Raw genomic sequence first — 24,025 nt, forward strand, 5'->3', positions numbered from 1 at the left:
CTTTCTCACCTGCATTCTCCCAGCTTAGGTGAATCCACTTCGGCTTTCTTTCCTTGGAGATAGGATCTCTGCGAAAGGCCTCTCTCAGGCCAAATGTAGGGGCCCACCTGCAAGGAAGCACAATGTACTCTACTTTAATGCTTATAGCTTTTGCTACTGCCATACAGGGTCGGGAGGGAGAAGAAATTCTGTTGCAGGCATCACAAAAGGGTATAGGCAAAAGGTGGGAAGTATTAAGGAAATATTCAATTTGCACTATAGTTGGAAACTTCTTGCAGGATACATTGGGCAAGGGAGGAGGGGGTAACAAGAGACGAAGTACATAAAGAATATTGAGAAAGTCAGAGTCTATTTTTGTCCATTTCTTCCAAGAAATCTTGAGTTTTTCTGAGAATACTGGTAGTTGATTTTGTTCTTTCAGACTCAGTTTAGCCCAACCTTCAGTCAGTTTGTTTTAGCTTTTGGATATGCGTGGCAAGCATTTGAAATGGGAAGGTAGTGCTCTATGGTTTTAGATGGAAACGTTCCTGAGGTGTGTGTGGGGGGGCAGAAATAGAAGAGGATTTCTCCCCCCCATGTGACTTTCCCCTTGAAAAAGAAACACTTTCCCCCACAAGTGGGGAAGTGAGCAAAGAACAGCACAAACGTGAACTGTGCAGAATAATTAACGATTAGCCATTCCCCCACCTCTTGCCTAGAAATGTGGGAGGGGTGGAGGGTAAGGAATCCAGCAGCCCCTATAATGCATCCCCAGCTTTTCCTTCAGCCTCTGTCTGCAAAACATGAGACTTTTTAATTGGGAGAAAAGCTAATAGAGGCTGAGGCCTTCTCTGTACTCCAGAGGAGTGAGACTTACGTCCCAGTTTATTCATTGGAGAAACCCCCCCCCCTATAAAACTATGCAATCTGGTGAAATACCCTCCAAAGTGGGGAGATTTTGAAGGGGTAAGGTGGATATTTTTGTTGCCCATCACCTCAGGCCTCTTAAGCAGCTGCTGTTTGTTGAGCAGAGACAGTGGAAAGGTGCCCAAAAAGAGCAACCCCCTTCCAGATGCTAAAAGCATACAGACGAAGAGAAAAACTGGGGGGAGTGGACATAAAGGAAGCAAGAATTCGGGATCTGCTTTTGCCCTTTGGCATTTGGAGTGAAAAGAGGCCCCACAACTGCAGTAGTTTCTCCAGATTGGTAGCAACAGTTGGCTGCCAATGTGAGAGCTGAGAAGCCAAGGCAAGAAGCTAACATTGGTTAAGTTGGGCTTAAAAAAAAAAAAAGCATCTCTTCAGACACCTCTCGCCTCCCAGGTGGGATTCTTCTGCCACCCGGGATACAAGCCTCACAGATAGAGACCTGTCTCTGCATTCCTCTTTTTCTCCCTTCTTTCTTTAATACACTTTTCTTTCAAGAACTGCGAGGGGTGGTGGTCGTGGTTTGCCCCCTGCAGAGAGGACCTGGTGCTGATGGGAAGGAAGGAAGGAAGGAAGGCAAGGCTGAGGGTGCTGAAGGTTGTGTACAGAAGGTAAAGATGCAAAAGGCAACCACTGTGGGCAAAGGCAGGCTGGGCTGCAGAATGGAGTGGTCCTCGTGATGTAACCTTTCTCTATCTACTTCGCTCAGGAGTCACGAATCTTGGCTAAGGTTGGGAAGCGAGGATGGGAAAGGAAGCTGAGCTGTTTTTTTCCCCCCTCCTTTTTCTTTTTTGCTTTTCCCGGGCTTATCCGCTCACCCTTTAGTTGGCCTTTTACTCTTTTCACAAACCACCTCAGGTTGTCAAATGGCCTTTTATCTCTGGAGAAGGAGCAGCCCTTCAGCCTCGGCTGTGCCAATCGCCCTGATTCCACTGCAGCTTTCTCTCCTGAGCCAGAGGGAAACTCCTGCCTGGAGCGAAGCACTTTCCCCTCTCTATTGGCTGGAAGAAGGGGGATCCTGAAGTTGTCAATAGTTAGAGAAAGAGTCTTTGGAATATCTGGGTTCCCCCTCCTTCCCTCCTACCTTCCCTCCCAAGAAGGCTTTTGTAACCAATAGGCCCTTCGATTGCGACAACTGGGCATTCCACTGGCACCTTGCTGTTCGCCCCCTTCCCTCTCACTGGTCCGGTCTCCCGACCGGAGCTCTTCCCCCATTTGTCTTCTGAGGCGGTGGGGGCAACCATGAAGGGGAAACCTCCCGCGCCCTTCTCTCGGGCGGCCACGACAAGGGGAAAGGGAAAGCAATGCAAAGCTGCTTCCAACTCCTCGCCGCGCTAGATCTGACCAAGGGAAGACGAGGTACCAGATCCCGGCGCTAGACAGCGGAGGCTGAGGCGGCTTCTTTCGATCCCAGCCGCCTCGGTCGAGTTCTTCGCGGGATCTGGCCTTTTTTTTTTTTTTTTAAACCAAGTGCAGGATCGCTTCGAGTTGGAAAAAGGGCGACCCGGGAGATCAGAGAATTACAAATTGTCTAAAAGGAGGTTGGAAGTGAGGCGGAGGAAGGAAAGGCATCGCCTAATACCTGAGGCTCCCCTCGACAGCGGCTGCTTCTCGTCCTTCTTTCCCCCCCATATTATTTAGGAGGTGATTCCCCAAATATCCCACCCATTCTCCCTTGGAGAGATCTCCCCCGTTTTAAACCCCAGACGACGCTCCTTGCCTTCTTCTACGGGAGAGGTCAAATGCACATCAGTTCCAATCCTGATGGGGTGAAACACATCCCACCCTTCAAGCGGGGGGAGGGGGCGTCCTCCAAACTTTTGCGAAAGTTTTTATTGCATTTTATTCGGCGATTAAAAAAAAATGAAAAAAATGAAAAAAAATGAAAAGGCACCACCAAATCATCCTTTGGGGCGGTGGGGGGGGGGAGGAGAAAGCAAGCGAGCAGAAGTCGATTCAGAAAGTTAAACTGGGAAGGTATGGTAGGGACTGGGACAAGCCGTTTTAATCCTCGCGATGCGCGCGCGCGTACACACACACATACACACAAACCACACACACACACACACACAGAGGACGGAGAGGTCCGTGGGGTTACAGAGGGAAAGCAAAGGGAAAGCCCAGAATCTAGGTAAAGTCCAAGTCTCGGCGGTCGCGCAGCTGCTGCTCCTCCTTCGGCGAAAGCGCCCTCCGCGAATGCTTTTTGGGGTAAGGGCTTCCCGGCTAGGTACTTATATACAGCAAGCCCAGACCGCAAAAAGATTCGCGAAGGACAAAGTCTCCTGTGGCTTCCACATTCATCCATCCGGCTGCCACCAAAGAGGAAAAATGTGTGTATAGATCCAAGACGGCAGGATTGCTGGTTTCTCAAGCACTAGGGAACACCTTCCGCCCCACCGTCCATTCACTCACACACGCTCCATCCCCATCGAGCACCTCGGCGAGCCCAAGCCGAGATACCAACTCGGGAGAGTAAAAGGAGGGGAAGGAAAGAAAGGAGGGGTGGAGTGGGGGGGGTTCTTGGCCCAGCCCTTCACATCCAGCCCCCTCCTTCGCTGTCCCCTTGAAGGGGGCCGAGCGCACTGGGTTGCAGAAGCAAGGGGTTCTGTGAGCGAGGCAGTTCCGAAGGCGCTCCCCCCACACCCCTCCATCGCTCTGCTCCCGAGCAGAGGGTCTAGCGCTGTGCACAGACGCTGCGTAAAGAGAAAACTCTCCCCCTGAGCACTAAATAAATAGAGACGAGGCCCGCCGTTCATTGGTGCGAGCTAAAATCGTCACTCGCCAATCAGGTGGCGCCTTACTTTTTTTTTTCTTTCTCTCCCTCTTTTTTCCCCAAAGGGGAGGGGGGAAAGAGAAAGAGAAGAAACATTTCCATGTCTAATTATTCAACAAACCTTAGATAAGAGCACAATCCATAGTGTTGCTATGTCTGTTAGATTTCTTCCTTCTGCTTGCCCCGGGGTTGAAGAATGGGGGGTGGGGGTGGGGTGGGGTGGGGTGGGTTAGGATAGGCTAGGATTCCAGATGAAAGAGCCATAGGTCCTAATATCCAGTAGCAAGATTTAAAGATAAACACAATGCAACAAAAAGCACCCGAAGGATCAGCAGGTGAGCCAAATGGGCATGATGAGGATGAGGATGATGAGGGAGAAGAAAACTATAAGTCAAAAAGTTCAGGTTCACCTGATTCCTTTTCACCGAATCATTCCACCCAAGGAAAGCCCACTGGCGGAGGTCAACCAATGGCCGTAGCTGATCCATAAGACTGGCTATTGGAGATGAGGTCCCTCAGCATGGAGAGCGTAGCTAGTTCGAAGGGATGTGCGTTTCATTCGCCCATCAGTGGCTTCTGAGCGTCTGTCCAACCCCCCCACCCAAAGAGCCCGAAGATGGGGCAAAGGAGTGGGCGGAATAAACGCCTTCCAAGCGAAAAGTTGCAGGAGATGGCATCGAACTGATTTCACCACCTCCACCCCCCCCTGCTGGGCACTGAACCCTCGCAGAGGTGCCTGGTCTACAGCAGTGAAAGGCAGCGGACACTTTCCCATGAAGTTCATCGCCAAGTTAAATAAGACAAGATTCTTCTCCGGGGACCCAAGAAACTTGGTAGACCCCTTCCTGACTACCTCCGCCGGCGACTTTCCCCTCCCGTCCCTTCCCCGCACCCCCAAGCGCACCGAGAGAGATTCTTCCTTCTAGAAGACCTGAAAGCTCCTACCTTCGCTGCCTTTTCCTCGGCAAATCCACCTCGACAAGCAACAGCTCTCCAGCAGCTGCAGCACTAACGCAGCAGCAGCAACAGCGCAGCCCCGTCAAGAGGCAAACTCCTACTGAGCGGTACCTGCTTCCTCTTTCCCTTCTAGTACTGCTCTTATTATTGCTGCGGCGGCAGCGGCAGCAGCGGCGACTGCTGCGGCTTCACCCCTCAACTTGCTTTGCTTTCGAGACCTTCTGGACTGGGGAAGCGAGGAGCCAAGAGAAGACCACAAAGTTGGGGATCCCTTTCCCTCTCACTTACCTCTTTCGCCAGGCGCTTAGCGGCCTCTGGTGAGAATTATGATAAGAATAATCCTTGCTTGGAGGTACAGGCATCACCTCCCCCCAATGTCTGTGCACGCGTGTGTGTATGTTTTTGTTGTTGTTGTTGTTGTTGTTTAAAAAAAAAAAGGAAACTCGTGGCAAGCATCCCTTCCTCCAGGTATGTATAAACTACTGTAGTGTGTGGGAGGGTCACGATCTTGCTAAGTGCAGAAGATTTCCTAAAGATTAACCCTTCCCTCGCTGCCTCAGTTCTCTTTCTGCAACTTGTTGCGACAAGTCTCTCTGAGCACACACACATATACACACACAGAGAGAGAATGTGTAAAACCTGATACTCCCCCCCCCACACACATACACACATGCACAAAGATGGGGGAGCAAAAAAGGCAGAGGCTCAGAGGAGTCCAGCCCCCCCCCTCCCCCGACGCCGTTTTGATTGGATGGTCTTTTCATGTAGAGGGGACGTCTCAAGTCGAAGTCACGATTTCTCCTCAGTTTGGAACCATCTGTGACTGGAGCCATGACGCAGCCAGCACACATTACTCACTTTTACAGTCACGACTTGGAAATCCGTGCAGTTTGCAAGCGAAATTACACCACCGCCATTGAATTATTTAATAAGATCCAGTTAAGGGTAATCTTATACATTGACCTGGGAGATGCCCAAGTGTGATCTGACAAAAGTGCAGGCAGGTTGGGGAAATCTATGGCAAGAGGATGGGAGGGTGGGATTTGGTACGGAACGAAAGGCTTCTTAGTTTGCAGAGACTTTGGATATAGAATATTAAGCACCTAAAGGGTCTACTCTTAGGACCACAGGGCTCTTTTGTGATGGTACCAAGCAAGCCCCGGGAATGGACGCCTCCTTCGATATTTTTAGGACATCACTCAGTGTTGCTGTGCACTTAATACTTGACTCACGTCTGCGTTGTTTCTGTTGCAAGAACTGCCCAAGCTATTTCAGGCAACACGAGCCAAGACTGCTTTAACAAACCCTATTTATCTGTTATCTACTGTATCATCTTACAATCCTGTCTGCCTCTTTCAGTGTCTGCAGAACCATTAGGTGTTGCTGAACTTTGCATGTGGTAGGTGCTTCATTTCTTCATTTTGGGCTGATTTCAGGCTCCTTCCTAAAGTGTTCACACACCCACCTCCTCCCTCCCTTTCTCGTCAAATATTGAGCTAAATGGACTTATAAACGTGAACCTTGGGATGAATCTATGGTACAGATTCTTCTGACGGTGGGGTTTCTGCTAACCAGAAAGGCTTCTGTGGTAGCGTGATCACGACTTAAAAATAACAACCGTGGCTTTAAGAAGATATCGGGGAATGACTGGGCTTTGTATCCTGTATCTGCTGAATGTACACATTACGATAAATTCTCAGCATTGCTTTGCCTCCACTTCCCATTCTTCCACCAACTCATTTGGTGAGGACGTCTCTAAGAGGGGTGAAGGAAGGGCAAGACTAACAAAGGCATACACACAAGGATAGGCAGAAGATGTGGGCATTTCGGAGGGGTGAAACGAGGTGGGAGGAGAAGGGGTGAGTCCAAATGAAACAACCTATAGACTCTTCTTTGAGAAGCACCATCATCAGGTGTCGGCTGTTTTCAAATGCACAGGCGGGAAAAGGATAGCCAAGTCAAACCAGAACTGTGCTTTTACGCACCTGATAGAAAATCCGGGGTTAGAAAAGGGTATGCTCTTGGCACGTAAGTCACAATCAGGGAGGGTGCTGGCACTTTCTGCTCCTTGGCCTCACCGCCATTGGACAACCGGCTCTCCTCGCCGGCCAGCAAAAAGGGGTCTGTGCTAGCGATTGCATGGCGAAGAGGTCAATCTCCCCGGGAGCGAAAGTTAAAGCGGGCTGCTCGCTCTTTCAGTACCCGGAGCCGTGGACAGCTCCCAGGCAGAGAATGCTCGGGTGGCTTTCTAAGAAGGAGAAGCAACAAACTAACCCTTTCATCTTCGTGCTGTTTACAGCGAAAATTCTCCTGTCCGTTCGTTCCTTTTCTCTATTTTGCTAATTCTCTTTCAAGCTAAGAGAAATCCTACCGTTAGATTGCATCTAGCCATCTTTCTGGAAAAAAAAAAAAAGGGGGGGGGAGCGAGTAGAGTTCGAAAGAGAAAGAGGGACTCTATAGCGCCGACAGAGAGGGATCGAGAGAGTTGCAGTTTGCTATTGATTCAGAGATTTACCGACAGGGTGATTCCCCTTTCTGCAAGAATTCCCTGTGTCTGGGGCTCCGTGCATGCACCAAATTCGTTAAACAGACAAGTGCGATCTTCCCTCCCTCTTCCTCCACCCTGCTCCGGTATAAAAATAGAGGCACGAAATAAATCCAAGCATGCATACAGTATAGTCAAGATTCACAGACACATTCTCTGCCGCATGCACAAGAAATATTACTACTTACCCAAACGGGAACTCCTTTGATAGGGATGGGAGGGGAAGAGAGTTGGAGGATATAGGGGAGTGGAGGAAAAGTCGTGGTGGTGATTTGGGGGGGGGGAGAGAAAACATACAGACAAGAGAGAGAGAGAGGAGGGGGAAAAATCCAACAATTAATTTCCAGACAGTTGTTAGGCAAAATATACTGCGGTGATGTCCAGGTTTTCTTCCACCCGCGCTGGCGTTTATATACAAGTGCAACTCTCTGTCTATTTCTGGAACGCGATCAAAACCCTGGTGCTATTTTTAGCAAGTGCTGGGGAGAAAAAAAAAATCCACACAAAGGCATTTCGCTCGAACGTTATGTCCAAAATATCAAATGTACAATAAGTCTTTCACCTGCTCCCCCCTCCCCAATTCAGTTTCTTTCTCTTTCACCGTTAAGAGTTGTTTTAAGTGCAACATTGCAGAGAATTTAGAGGGGCGACATTGATCGCTTTCCATATTACCCTACTGCTCAACCTTCCTCTCCCCCCCCCACACACACACTTCACGGTTTTATTGAGAGTGATTCTGCCTGTTGCCTTGCGAGCATTGTTGTGTCTCTCTTGCATTGTCTTTATAAAGTAGATTCTAACAGTAATAATAACAGTAACAATAGCAACAATAGCAACACGCACACAACAGCCATGCACTACTTTACCAGCATGCACAGATGTGGCTTTTTAAGCAAGCTTGCTTGCTTGTCTGGGGAGAAGAAAAAAAAAAGAGAGACCTCGCACAGAAGGAATTATATTCAGCACAAAGAAAGGTTGTTTTTAACATTCTTCATTCCCCACCCCATTTTTTTTTTTTAAAAAATCCTTTGTCTGCGAATAAAGCCTCTATCAACACACTCTCTCACACATACACTTTTAAAAACGTGAATGTGTGTATATACACGATTGCGTTCTAGTAAATCACTAGGAAGAGAGATGAGGGGAAAAATAGAATCATTAAGGCTTTCAGGCTGCAAGAAGGCAGCCTGAGACTCCTTTCCAAGGCTGCGTCAGTTATCAGCTATTGACGTCACGTTCAGATTCTCCTCTTCAGAGGCTCCAGTTCATCATGAAAGAGGTGTATGCTCGGAGCTTTGTGCTTGCAGAGAAGCAATTGAGATCGAGGGAAAAGAGTTAATTAGCAAGAGCCACGTTTTTAAGGGTTGCATCCACTTCTACATTTGCACCGTTCCTGCAATTAAATCGGCTGAGTTTTTTTTTTTTTAAATAAATAACATCAACATAATGCACAATGGGAGGGAAGGCATTGAAAGAAATGGAGAGACAAAGGTGTTGTTGAAAAGCTATGTGGGGGTGGGGGTGGGGAAAACTGGATTTATTTAAAACACATACTCCTGGTAGAAATGACTTGATGAGGATATAATGATTATTATACACCCTATACATGCACTCTGCAGGAATTTCATGTGTTCCCACCTTTTTTATTATTATTATTCCCATGTGCTGTAAAATGAAGAATGGGGTGGGGGGGGGAATATAACATTTGAGGTAGTACATACTTATCAAGCAAACCAGAGGGTGTGGTGGATGCATTTTAGTACACCTCCCTTATTCTCACCCACCCATTGAAAAATCTGGAGAAAAATAGGATTCAACATCTCTTCCTTTTACCCTTAGAGCCACTTATACTGCACACACACTTCATATTTTTATCTTTCTACAGTAGCAAAACCCATATATTGATAAAGCAGAGATTAATTCTGTATATTTGCAGGCAACCAGCCCTGTCTCCTAGAGTGACGCAAAGAACAAATTCTATGGCTCTGGCTTTCTATATTCTGCACCCACGCACTCTGCTTGGTCTCCCACGGAATCAGCTACAGAGAGCAATGATCCAGATTAGAGAGGAGGGGGAGGAGATGGAGAGGCACAGAGAGAGAGAGAGGGAGAGGTTGCAATTAAAAATTATAACTAACAGCTGTATGTCTGTACCCACAAGGTGAAATTTGATGTTTCAGTGGTACACAGCGCACGAATCCAGAGGACCAATGTTCATCTATCAATTCAACTTCAATTACTCCAAAAGAAAGGATGTTATTGGGAAAAAAATATATATAGTTTATTTGGCAAATTGGATATTTCTTCCACATACAAACTCCTTCCCCTCAACTCCATTAAAAGAAATATACCTGCAAAGACCCAGATTACAAACACTGACAGGAAAAACAAACACTGAGGTTGAAAGATAGGTGTGGGTGGTAGAGAGAAAACACTCTATATATCCTCATGAGTATTAATCAGAATCTTTACTGCAAAATAGGTTTCTTTCTCCTTCGTCTTTTCCCCATCCTCCTCCAAAAATGATAAGCAACTTCAAGGAAGTGTGCAAAGATTTAGTTGATGGTTGATTTAGTTTTTAAGGATCTCGGCAAAGGGGTGGTAAATAGATTCAGGTAAAAATGAAAAATGTACGATGTACGATTAGGAAAAACACACATGCACTCAAGAGAAACAAGATCTGTGGATCAAAATGAAAATTATATATTGTGACTGGTGCACCAAAGGGCTTACTTTTCCAAGAACTCACTTCATACCTTGTCTAGATGAATGAAAGAAACTAAATGTGCAGACAAGACATAGAAAGCTATCTGTAATCTAAATTGCATGGGCAAACACAGTTTATTAAAGATGCCAGTTATTATTAACTTTTTGGAATACTGTTTTTTTTTGCTAGGCACACAATGATTGAAATAAGAAGAGACATTAACATTATCAATGATGCCAAAGAAATGTTAGGATATCCATATGCACCTTGATAAATATTACAAGAAGGGCTTTTATTTGACTTTAAAAACATAATCCAGCTACAGTCTTTATGTTTATGCAGCTGTGATGAGATGCAGTCACATAGCATCTCCCTACATGCCTCATTCAGAATCTCTCTCATTTCTTCATCTCTCTCATATAGAGAGGTCTTCTCTCTGGGAAAGTAGCATACACCAATTAAATTAATGCAAGCTTCCAAAAAGAATCCTTAAATCTAAAACAAGTTCACCAAAATCAGTGTATAGAATCTTTTTTGGGAACACTACTTCAAAAAGTCAGATCTCTCTCTCTCTCTCTCTCTCTCTCTCTCTCTCTCTCTCTCTCTCTCTCTCGTAATAAAGTATTTATCATCGTGCAAATAACGATGAGGGAAATCTTGCAAAACATTCATTTTTTTCTCAGACTTTTTGATGCAAGCAAACAATTTAAAAGGGACTGTAAGATTTCATACTAATTTCTTGGAATAAAAGATTTACTAAAGTCAACACATGTATGTTATATATCGCATACAGCTAGGCCTTCTTCCTTCTAACAAAATATTTAGCATCCAGGTTACTAATTCATCCTTCTATTATTCCAATTCATGAAGAAACCATCCAGGCAATATCGTGTAAAGTTGATGAAAGTACATCCTATGGTAAATTTTGATTAATCCTGATTCTATTGGATTAAAAAAGGCAACAATACATATAGGATTACAAACATTATCATTAATATTATACCTGTTACAAATCAAACTGTAGAGTGAAAGATAACTTGCAGTTCAGGTAATCCAGTTTTAAACTGATCTGATCTGACCAGAGAGTATACTTCTACACAATTTAAGAAACAGATCTGCTATCAAGCATAACACCACTCTTATACATTTTAATGCTCTTTGGGAGATTAGAACCCTGGAATGGGTTCATGTTTTCTTACCAGCAACAACGTTACAAGGTTAGTAAAGTGGACGGTGGTGGAAGCAGAAGCTACTTGAGAGAACCTCCATCCCACTCACTGAGATCTTTGTCGAGGTGCATTTAGCTTCTGGGGGCTTATCTCGTGATGACTCATACTAGAGTCTTTTCAGTAACTGCCTCAATTTTTTTTCACTAATACTGTCCTTATTGAGTTGAAAGACCTCACATCCTTATTGGTTTTTAAAAAGCCAGTGAAGTGCATCTTTTTCGGAAAGCTTTTAATTATTTCATTGACTTTATTGGATCTTTACATGCTTTGTAATATGTCCAATGTTAATTTTGAGTTTATGTTTTATTATAAACAACTGAGAGACTTCTAAATAATAACATTATCTCTATTGTATTTGTACCTCACCTTTGAAAATACAAAGTGTAAAGAATAACTTGCTTCAAGAGCAAAATGAATTTTATTTGCAGTTCAGCATGTTATGTTTATCAAGATTCTTTGCTTTCCAAAGTATTAAGACTGACAGCATAAAATAAAATAAATAAAACTATTTCTATGATGGCAAGGAAATAGCAAAACCAAGAGACTCTCACTTATTCCTCCAATTTAAGGCCAGGACCATTCTTACTCAAGTAGATACGTTTATTATAAAAACTATCCAGAATATTCAGAGTAGGGCAGAGGCTTTTCCATTGGGCCTATCTGTTAGAAAAGAAGGAAGGAAGGAAGGAAGGAAGGAAGGAAGGAAGGAAGGAAGGAAGGAAGGAAGGAAGGAAGGAAGGAAGGCTATTCCACATCAGTACTAATTCTATAATGCATTTAAAGAACATGCTTAAGTAAAAAATATAGGCTCAAAACACTATCAGTATTGGGAAAAATTATGAAAAATAAAGCATTTCAAAAGACAGGAAAAGAGGGAGGAAACTTATTACAATCAAACCAATCTCAAAGATTCCTCTCAGATCAAAGAGGTCTGTCTTCTTAATGTATTTCACAGATAGTGGTTATTCATCTATTGCCATCAGTTAACAGAAGTGCTACAATATGATGGGGAAGCACCGCATTTGCTATCCCTAATATCTGTGGTTTCAGATTGCACTTTGACTTTGTATACCTCTCAGAGCCTCTGGAGTGATATAATTTACTCATCTTACAAATAAGCAAACAGATCAATAAAATTTCAGATCCTACTATCATAATACAATGTCTTTTTTCCCCATTGGTAATAGCATATTTAGCCTGCTCTGAATGTTTTTTTCCCCCCAGCAATATTTAACATTGAGATGTTTGTTTAAAATAAATCCAAATCACTTTTCATTTGAAGGATTCCAAAGCTCTCACTATTTATTTTCCACCATTTAATATAAACATTGACTATTGATTTGTTGTTTGTAATTTTAAGAAGTTAGTTTTGCTATAATGTAGCTTATAGGTATGGATCACCAAGAGTTTGTATTATGCCCTTCTGTTACTTATATTTACTTTGGTAAAAAGAAGTTACTGCTAGCAATTCCAGCTGAGAAGCAGTTTCTTAAAGTATAAGTAGCTATCATTAAAAGAAACCCCAATTTTTTGCCATTAATGATATTAGGGAATCATTTGGCCTGTGAATTTGAAAGAATTTAGACATGTGTTAAAACTGAGTGAAGAACATTCATTGGGCTACTAGCCTAAAACTGATATGGTTGTCATGAATACATATAGATGTTAGTTGGTTCTGCAACTTGAAACCTTCTGTCCAAGAATATGGGTCAGTCATCGCCATGAATGTCTTTGCACATTACACATTGCACATATAAAGAGGACTTGTATTTCATAAAAATGTTATCATTAATTTAAATTGTGAATGCAAACTCATCACGCCACTTCTAGTATGCTGTATCCATTTCAATTTTATTATACTTACATTAAAAAGATGTGATGAGATCTTTGTAGCAGATCTTTGGTTCAGAGCTCATTGGTTCCACACATGTTTTGAATGGTGCACAATACAAAATTCAATTCTGACTGCCTTTACTAGATGAAATTAAGATTTTGGAGAGCCACTGCTGGGCAGAGAAAACAGTAAGGGTAAGAGGCCAAACAATCCAACTACTGATTTCAAGGGAAATTGATCTTTTATTTCAGTATAGAAGAATTATAATTTTTATTCAGTATTTAGAGACATTTTGTATAGATTAATGATTTCATTAAGACATTTTTCTGACATGAGTCTAGGCCAGTGATGGCTAACCTTTTTGCCGTCACGGGCCAAAAGCGGGGGGAGCGGGGGGGGGGTCGCGGGTGCATGGCCCATATCCATAATTCAATGCACCCCACCCTCTTGCACATGTGCATGTGACCCTCCCACGCTCCCCTCTGCTTTTGGCATGCAATGGCCCAGTGGGCCCAGTAGGCCTGTTTTTCGCCCTCCCCAGGCTCCAGAGGCTTTCTAGGAGCCTGGGGAGGGCAAAAACAGCCTTCCCCATCCCCCCCAGAGGCCCTCCAGAGCCCAGAAACAGCCAGTTTCCAGACTTCCGGTGGGACCAGAAGGCCTGAAAATCAGTTGGTCGGTGCACGCATGCGTGCTGGAGCTGAGCTAAGGCAACACTCGCGTGCCCACCAATATGGCTCTGTGTGCCACCTGTGGCACGCGTGCCATAGGTTCGCCATCACAGGTCTAGGCATTTAGATCAACCAGTTCAGGCTGATCTACAGTAAACTGAGGCTCAATTTGTCTAAGTCTAAGCCTTTAATGAAGTTACATTAAAATAAAGAGTATATCCTTTCATAAGATCACACCACTTTAAAAAAATCCTTATATTTCTAACATTTTATTAGTAAATTCATTTTGCTTTTTAATTTATATTAGGCGTAATTATCAGTGATAATTGACAGACAAAAAATTCTGTGTAAGTATTTCAAGTCATTTTTGAGAAAATAATAAATGATGTAGGTATAAATGTATACAAAGGAAAAGGATTGTAGACTTGTAGATTCTTTGGAGCAATAAGATTAAGGCAACAGTTAACTGAAAGCATCCATGTTATCACTGAAAGATAACAATAATTAAATAAGCAATCAAATAGGCTGCACAAAATATTTAAGATCAGAAATAACAGACTGATACTTAAGGATAGATATAATTTTGTCTTCAGGAAGGAGATGACATAATATACCTCCTTCCCCAACTTACTGGTCTTTCAGGTATTTTGGATTTGAACTCCCATCACTCTGCCAGGTTAAAGTAATCAGAGAAAAAAAGGAAACAGAAATGGCAAGAAGGCAAAAATGAAAGAATTATGAAAGGTCATTAAAGGAGATTCTGAAGAGTGAAAGGAGAAATGGACTGTGAGAACACATCTGGCCTAACCACCTTAGAAATGCTTGTTCTGCAATTCATGGTTTCATAGTTTTCAGAATAAGATATGAGTTGATACTTCCAGCATAGGCAAATATTTCTAATCATTAACCAGAAGATTTGTAGAAATAGACACATAACATCAAACCTAATTGAGTTCAGTTAGTTATTAAAACCTGGGGGTTTTTTGGTCAGTAAATGATGGAAAGCCCATTGGATTCTAAATGTTAATTGCTGATATACAGATAGTCCTTACTTACTGACTTACGACCACAACTGAACCCAACTTTTATCCTGCTGAGATAGTTACGTTTTGCTCCATTTTACAACCTTTCTTGCCACAGTTGTTAAGTGAATCACTGCAGCTGTTAAGTAAGCATTTCAAGGTTGTAAAGTGCATCTGGCTTCCCCATAGACTTTGCTTGTCAGAAGGTCTCAAAAGGTCATCACGTGACCTCAGGACACTGCAATCTTCATAAATATGAATCAGTTGCCAAGTGCTGGAATTTTAATCACATGACATGGGGGGGTGAAAAATGGTCACAAATCACTTTTTTCCAGTGCTGTTGTAACTTCGAATCTTCACTAAATGAACTGTTGTAAGTTGAGAACTACCTGTCTATGATTTGTTCACCAATAGTAATATACTACACATCAATGGTGAAATTCAATTTTTTTTTACTACCGTTTCTATGGGCATGGCTTGGTGTGGTTGGTGGGCATGGCAGGAGAAGGATACTGCAAAATCTCCATTCCCACCCCACTCCAGGGGAAGGATACTGCAAAATCCCCATTCCCTCCCCATTCCTGGGGGAAGGATATTGCAAAATCTCCATTCCCACCCCATTCTGGGGCCAGCCAGGGGTGGTATTTGCTGGTTCTCTGAACTACTCAAAATTTCCACTACCAGTTCTCCAGAACCTGTCAGAACCTGCTGAATAGCACCCCTGCTATGCACGTGAACACAACATTAAGACCACTTTCTTTCTCACAAAACAGGAAGTCAGGGTGACCTGTCTCAGTTGTAGACACAGTATCTGTAAATTTTCCTTACCAACAGATTGTTTATCTGTTATTTATAAACAACAGATTGTTTATAACCACTGGCACCTTGATCCTAAGGACACTCAGTAGAACATAGTTCAGCCAGACCAATAATACAATATTTTTCTTCCAAGTCTTCAGAGTGGGACTTAAGATATATAATGAATTTTTGTTTTACTTAGAAAATAAAAGTGGGGGTCAATGTTAAGAGTGCATTTCTGTTCATTACAAAAAAGGGGGGAACAAAAGCTGCTGTTCTTTTGTCCTCTGTGTAGACTTCCTACAGCTGTCTGAACGGCTACTATGAAAACAAGATGTTGGCCAGATAGACTCTTCTCTTACGTACTGACATTTAAGCAGCAAGTGATGCATTTGCAAAATAATATTTCTTGGAAATTGACCATACTGCAAAAATATTTGAAATGAAGGACAAAGAGAGGAAAAATGGAATGAGATTGAAAACTCACAAGAAAGGAACAATTCAATGACCATGGCCTACACAAGTATTTTTTTTTAGTTATTTTTTCTTTTTACTCCATGGTTGCCTTTCAATACATTTGTTCACATTTTATTATGGTAGTGCCTGTGTAGTTTATACAGTTACTATGTTGTCCATTATTTTTCATCTATTTTCAGAAACAAGTATTTCTGTAGAATGCAATGCTAGCCAATATTCCGGGAAGTATATTCTATCAAACTCAGTGTTATTAATTTCCAAGTTACGAAAATGAAGGAATATGACTCATCATGGGAGCAGGGTGGTGTGAAGAATGTGAAGTATATTGACTAAAATGATCTTAGATGTATAAACACGGCTTCTGTACATTTCAAAATGCATTAGAAACTTTACAGTGAAGGTTCTCAGACTGTATATTGAGGTTCTCTTAAGGCTCCTCAGATGTTTATTTGGGGCTTCTTCAACATGAAGAATAGTAATAGCAAATCCATGTCTTCAAAATACAGCTTTTCTTTTGTTACAAACATTTTTCCTCTGCAACATGCACCCTGGGTTACTTGTAGGTAATTTTCAGAAACAGAGTGAGATCAAACAGAATGTAAACAGAGTGGCATCCTACTACCTTCTAACTATAGGTCAAGAGAACCCGTAGCTGTTTTGTAGGTGTATCCTGACCTAGATGGATTACTAATTTATGATACATTGAGAAAAATGAGAAAAGGTTGGACTAAAGTTGCATCTTTGGACAATGAATGATTGGAGATTATTTTTAAAAAAATAAACAGACCACTGTCCATAAAAGAGTTGATTTATAAAAGGTTTCCTGAAAGTGTTTTGCTCAGTCATACATCATCATACATTCGTACACACAAAATCTAGTCTTTCTGAAGTATTACCTATATTGAACACATATTGAATTTTTCCCAGTTCTTATATAGAAAGTTTCTAATTACAGTAATGTAACATGGAATGGCTGGAAATCAATTTCACCCCTCCTTCATCACAGACTTTATTTTTAAAGAAACCCAAAGGCTACATAAGATACATTTCCTTTATGGAACTCACAGCCAATTTTTTTTTTAACCATATATGAAAGGGTTTTTTCCCCAGACAAACAAGCATTTGCATCGAGATTGATAATTGCTGATCTCTTCCACTCTCTTGACAGATTTTAATTAAAATCCAGTTCTTTAACATTACTTATAAATTACTGTTATTTTTACTTGGTTTATTTTTTCAATGTTTTTATATATTTTCTAAGTTTATTCATTATTGTTTAATTTAGATTTATTGTACATTGACTTTCAACAAAAGTTCAATAACAGGACTAAAAATTTCAAAACAAAATACCTGCATACTTACTGTTGGCAGCAAATAGGAAAAAAAAGATTTATGATTATTTCTAATCAAGGAGCTAAAATATTAATCCCTGATCAGCAATTCACTTACACGTCAGATATATTTAGATTGAACTTAACTTCTGCCTTTAATTTACTATGACTTATTTATCCATGCATGATTTTCTATATTGTGTTTTAATTGTTGGGTACTTTTGTTTTGTATTTATTTTTATATTTGGCATGCAACTGTTAGTGCCTGGGCATATACAATATACAAAGAAATAATATACATGTAATTAAATAATAAAATTGCTTCCAGTTGCTCAGAAAGTAAGGCAGTTATTTGCCTGCTCATAAATATTGTCAGTTGATTCATAAATATTCCTACTTATTGTACAATCAATCAATCAAATATCTAATGTTGTATAGAGAGAACTGCACCTTTACCAAACCTCAGGTCCCCATATAAAAGTATTAATCCAAGGCACCTGCAGTTAAGTTTCAATAAAATCTTTTGTTAAAGGCTTGGAATCACTATGTGACAATAACCTTGATTATTATTATAAGCCAGTTTGATGTACAAGTTAAGGCATCAAGCTAGAAATGGGAGACTTGTGAATTCTAGTCCTGCCTTAGACATAAAGCCAGCTGGATGATTTTGGCCCTAGAATCACTTTCTCGCAGCCCTAGAAAGGAGGCAATGACAAACCACTTCTGAAAAACTTGTCAAGAAAATTGCAAGGGCTTGTACAGACAATTCAAGTCAAACACTGACTTGTTTGTACACACACACAAACCCTACACTGACCTGTGGTCTAAACTGGCATATGAGCCAGCATCTTCCAGCAAAATGAGAACTAAGGTAAGTAAATCTGTGTGGGAGAATTCTAGTATGCATTCTATAAAGATGTGTATCCCAACATTATACTTGACCACTTTTGCATTAGTCAGAGTCACTACTTTTAATAACTACTGAACAGCAGAATAACAGAGTTGGAAGGGGCCTTGGAGATCTTTTACTCTAAGCCTGCTTAAGTAGGAAACAGGTCATTTCTGTGTAGGTTGGTTCTCTCTTTGATTAGCATTTAACAATATCTAATTAGCAGGGATGGATAAACTTTTTTAATTAAAGAGAAGAATTTATCTAGTTTTGTTTGTATTTGGAACTCACTTTTGGACTTTTTTTTGCTTGAAACTGAAAAAAAAATGAAACTTTGATTTAGGTTTTGATGATTAGAATGACTTTGTTATTACAGAAATGGTTTCAGTTGTTGTGAAAGTAAACCAAAAAGTTGAGGGTTTTTTTGTATTTTACTGCACTGAAAACATCTGAAGTCACCATGATGTCTAAGATTGGATGTAAACTGAATTCTAAAATTCAGCTTTTAATAGTGGCACGTGCAAAATGATAGTGAACCCCAACAGCTCAGTGGGGCTTCCCTGATTTACTAGACATAAAAGAAGGTCACTATAAGCATGCAAGACTCCTATGTCACACCAGTCTTTCTCAGCAAGATAGGACATGTGTTGAAGCTTCTGCTCTTACTAAGGCACAACAACGTCTTACAAAATGTGACAAATAGCTGTAAGTAACCTGGCTAATAGGACAGGGACATTTGATTATACTCAGTGTGTTCAATGAGCATATATTCACAGTTCAAGTCTCTTTTTGTGTTATACAGCTATAGAGGTCATATACTTAGCTATTATACTACAGTATCAGGAAGACAGGGGAGACGGCCTACGATGTTTATATTTGATTCATATCTTGCCTTTTTTTAATGGACTTTTTGCAAATGTCCACCTGCTTTCCTTAAATTCTCAACAAATAGAGCTACCAAATCAAAATTGTTAAGAGTACAGTCAGGGCAGTAGAAGGTTATGTTTTGAAATACCCAGCTTCTAGAATATTGTTTAACGTAAACCTATCTGGAAGTCAGGTTTAAATATCAGAATGGGTTCTAGAATTTAAAAAAAAATCTACACTCAAATCTACTTGGCTATGGCCTCCACTGATTACCCTGATAATGTAGCACCTTTATTTCTAAATTAATAACCACGATTATATCTACAAATATTTGGAGAACAAGAAAGATCTTTCCTTAGTTTATTGTCAGTATGTGTACACATGTTCAAGGATATCAAAGTATATATTATATACTTTTTAGAGTGTACTTTTCTATATTAAATAAATCCATGACATTATTTTAGGCTTTATTAAAATTTTACTGTATCATTTACTTATATTGTCAGACCTATTTATTTCAGATGTATTTATTTATTATGTCTAAAGGATAAGATTTAAAATTGTGCTCTTTAAAAAAATAATGCTTTTCTTATTATATACTATGTTGTAAAATGAAAAAACTGCTATTACATTTCTGTATACTGAAAGTATTGTGCACCAAGAATCACATTCTTGAAATGTAAAACGATGCCAGAAAGTCTATGTAGAACATCCAAATATTGGCTTCCATTAGATGCAGTTGACGGAGTTCTTTTCTTAAAGTGTGTGAAATGTCCAGGAATAGAACAGCAATTCCAACACTCTGCTACTTAAGAACCTTCAGTCTACTTTTAATTGCCAGATTAACCACCATCTATTTTGGAACTATTATGCCACAGTAGTAGATAGATGTTTCATCATTTATTGAAAAAAATAACTTGTTTTATCATGCAATTTTGATTTTGTCTTTATCCTGTAATTGAAAATAAATTACTTCATGATAATGAACTTCAATCAGTTACTCTTCTAGGATTGTAATTCTGTAGAATAGGATGTACCTATACCCATCGGAGGAAAATTAAGAAGCAGCAGTATTTCTAGAATAACATCTGAAACCATTTGAAAATCCATAAACTGTTAGCTGTTCCAGGCAGATTTATCACTTTGAACTTAGTGATCTAAAAATGTTACACTTTTGGTGTTTTACTGTTTCATTCAACTTTATTCCAAAGAAACATACAAGCTGATCAAAATGAGACACAATTGTTTTAATAGTCTAACAGTGGCTTGACTGCCTTGAGTAGAAAGCTTTATGGTAATAACTGAACTCACTTGATGCAACTACCGTATGTAGTGTTGGAAAAAAAGATACAAATTAAGTTTTGTTTTCTACCTTTATCATTATCCATTAAGTGATAGAAAACAGAGATAACATTGCAGACCACTTGAATGAGAACTCTAGTGGATCCAATTGTTAGAATTAGGATACTGTTTCTTAACATTTGCTATTTCTTCCATTTAATTGGTTGATTAAATGGGTGAACATCTGTGTGTAACAGTGTCTTCCGAAGGACACCTATCGCACAATCCTATCCATGTCTTCTCACTTCCCATTCAGTTCAGTTTGTGTTCTTCCAAAGTAAATGGACATAGGATTGTCTTGGTAAGCTAGCAAATATATATTGACATTGTGGTCTAGAGTGGTTTGGCGGCTTATAAAAATGGAAAAATGTTCACCTTGCCTGGCAAGTTAAAAAATACTATGTAATTGACTATGACAGCAAGACTTCATAGAGAATGTCAAGTCTTTGACAAAACTAGAAATATTCTTCTGTATCAGATCATGACTGAGACATCAATATTTCCATTGCAATGATTCATTTACCGCCATAGGTAATGCTGTTGGTGCTTTTGCATCCAGTTAATTTTGGAATTCCAAGTCTCTTAATTCCATGTTATGATAACAAGTGGCATTATTACATCTATTCAAGTATCAACCCATGACTAAGCTTTGCTAGTTCTCTTGTCTCTATTACACTTCAGTTCTCGTCCCTGAATCAGAAATTTGTAGCAGATCACATTTCAATGAAGCAGTTTTCAGTGCAGACACAACTGTAAAGAGTTAGGGTCACTTGAAACATGGTGTGCTATGAACATATCACTCATGTTCTCCAGTCAGTTGAATCAAATTCTTCATGGGTAAACAAGGACTAATGGACCACAAACATTGTAGCAGAAGTGCAGTGGGCTCCTCAATTCTGTTTGTCTCCATTGTGAAATCTCTTTCAGATGAACCATGAATGGAAACTTCTCAACAAAAGCACCTGTTGATAGGGTAGACTTCTACTAGAAAGGCAGCATTGAAGATGATCAGAAATGTGTTGTCAAAAGAAGAGAAGGTCTATTTCCTGTTTCCATTAGACGCATTCAAAGGAAAGAGACTCCAAAAAGTCAGGGCCATCAACAGCTATATTAGCATAAATCTGGCATTTGTATGATGTCCTTGCTGCCTTGTAAAGTTTAGAATGGGAAATTCTCTTTCATTTTTCTTCCAGCACAATTTATAGGGGAGGGGGAATTTTAGTGTACAAAGATCTCCCTCTACAGGTGGTTGAAGACCTTGGCAGCATCTTCTTCTTCCATAACAGAAAATCATTTCAATCTTCATTTATTCTCCCCATTTATTTTGCGCCCATCCTTGGGCTTACCACAGTTCTTTATACAGTAGCCCCCCCCCCAAAAATGCAGTCCGTTTTCCTTGCTTACCTGTGCTGGGATTTATCAGCAAACTGCCCATCAGTTTTTATGCAATCAGCATTGCATATGCATGATCCTTAGACAAACAAGTTTTCTTTTGGTTCCAATGTGTGGCAAAGTACAACTATTAGTAAAGTCTACAACTTAATATACACACCTTCGTCCATTCCCCTTCCCCACCCCCAATTTGGAGTTTGTTTTTAAAAAGCTCAATCGTGCTTAACTTCCAAAGAGGGCATGAATTTTCCACCTTTTGCATTTTTTTCTCCCTGAGCAAAAACCCTTTAAATACCCTGAAAATACAGCCCAGTAATAGTCTGGAACTTTTTCCTCCTTTCTTGAAAGGGAGGGTTTGCTGACCAAAGCTTCGTGCAGCTTTCCAAAGGCAGCCAGCAACAGCGAAGTCTGCTCTTTACAAAAGCATTCAGCCACTGAAATCAGAAAACTTTGTCAAAAGCCAAAAAAAAACCAAACAAAAAAAACCCCACAACGCACATTCACAAAACAGACACAGGCAAGAAGAGACAGTTGCACAGAAACCTACCTTGCAACATCTTCTTCACTTATGTGTACGGGGCGAAGGGGTGAGTGTGGGGGAGTGCGGGAGTTCACAAAACAACGGAAAACCAAAAGAAAATTAAAAAAAAAAAAAAAGAGGAGGGGAGATAGGGAGCCCAGATCAACTTCCTCAGCGCGAGCCTTAGAGCTTGATTTCTAGGGAATTTTGGCGAGGACTGCAAAGGAGGAAAAGGGTGGGTGGGAGATTACATAAATACCACTCCAGTATTTGGTGCTGGGCACCCTAGGAAAAGGCTGTGCGAATGTCGCGTAATGTGTATCTGAACTCTTCCAGGAAGGAGAGAGAGAGAAGGGTGGGGGGAGAAGAGAGGAAATTTTAAAAACCCAGTTCGCATTCTCTGCCTGACTTGGAGACAGAGAGAAGCAAAAACCCCCTCCCACTCACCCTCCCACCCACGCACCCACCCCCACACCACCAATACAGGCACCTCCTGAGTAACTGAGCGGTGCAGAATAACTCATCACCCACGTTCACAAGCCTCCCGCTCGTCCTCCCTCCCCCCCTCCTCTTCCCCCTCCCCACCAGGGGAGTAAATTGCCAATGCACGCACCTTCGCGAGCTCTATTTATAGGCTTCTAATGCCGAGCGTGTGTTGCATTCACAACGTGTGTGTGCGCTCTCTCTCTCTCTCTCTCTGTGTGTGTGTCAATAAAGCTACTTTGACAGGCAAAAGGGTGGTTTTGGGGTGGTTTTTTTTGCACTGCACTGCGTCCAATCGCAGCTTTTCTCTCTCTATATATATAAAAATACATATATTTGTAGGTGCATGTGCGTGCAAAAAGCACGCATCTTTTATATATATAGATAGATAATGGGGGAATCTTCTGGAGTATTTGGAAAGGGGGGGTATCAAAACGGTCGTATTGGTGAACATGTTATGGGGGAAGATTATTTTTGCAAAAGACTTTTTCATTGGTGTGTGTGTGTGTGTGTGTGTGTGTGTGTGTGTGTGTGTGTGTGCAAGAGCGCGTTTTTTTGGGGGAGGGGGGAAGGTTGGAAAAGGCTCCCAGCTCTTCCCTCCCGCTAGCACAGTCAGTTCCTCCAGTGTGTGCTATTGACCTGCATTGACGTCATTGCGTCATTAGGTCTCCCTTAGAAACACTGACTTTCAAAAATAGTATCAAATTAATTCAACTGGCAGAGAGAGGCCACTAGCTGGAATGAGCTATAAAACTCCAGAATCTTCAGCTTAGCTTCCCCGTGTTTCCTCCCCCTCCCCACAAACCTCCCCTCCCCAAGAAGGGAGGGGGTGGATGAGAGAGAGAGAGAGAGAGAGAGAGATAAAAAAAGATAGAAGTTAAAAAAGAATAAACTTGCATAAAAATACTCTCGATAGAAATCGAGGGTGGTAGTGGTGGTGGTGGGGGGGGGGGGAAAGAGAATCAAATGAGACTGCACGCCCCAGACCAGCCCTCCCCGCTTTCTCGCGCTCTAACTCTCTCCCCTCCTTCTCCCCCTCCTCCTCTCCTTTTCTGATCTAAAAATAACTCCCTTGCTAGAGCTGACTGCGGTATCTTTTGTGTTGCATCTTTCTGTTTTTAGCCTTCGCCTCAGCCATTGAAGGATGCTCGCAGGAGCCCAGGCGCAAGCGCCCCCCCCCCACCACACACACACCGCAGGGCCAACGAAGGGCGCTGCCCCTGGAGTTGCTGGATTTCGCCTGTGTCCCTGGAGCTGCCATATCTCGCCTGTGGTGGGGATCGGGG

General features: G+C 41.5%; 1 protein-coding gene across 9 annotated transcripts in view; it reads right to left on the reverse strand.

Moving 5' to 3' along the window:
* The window catches only part of LOC132710712 (uncharacterized), a 110,458-nt gene extending 87,805 nt beyond the window's left edge, over window positions 1–22,653 (reverse strand). For 3 of the 9 annotated variants that reach the window (XR_015729560.1, XM_087876971.1, XM_087876974.1), the window contains exons 1-2: window positions 7,370–7,865; window positions 10–107 (exon numbers count right to left, since the gene is read on the reverse strand). Coding sequence is in view for 3 of the 9 variants with exons in the window: in XM_087876971.1 (XP_087733097.1) it covers window positions 10–107; window positions 7,370–7,476 (205 nt within the window). In the remaining 6 variants the exon portion in view is untranslated. The other 6 variants (XR_015729558.1, XR_015729557.1, XR_015729562.1 and 3 more) reach the window with 4 other exon arrangements.
* Between the last annotated feature and the right edge of the window lie 1,372 nt (window positions 22,654–24,025).

The sequence above is a fragment of the Pantherophis guttatus genome, chromosome 1 (assembly GCF_059756535.1).
Source record: "Pantherophis guttatus breed Tessera chromosome 1, ASM5975653v1, whole genome shotgun sequence".
Taxonomy (NCBI): domain Eukaryota; kingdom Metazoa; phylum Chordata; class Lepidosauria; order Squamata; family Colubridae; genus Pantherophis; species Pantherophis guttatus.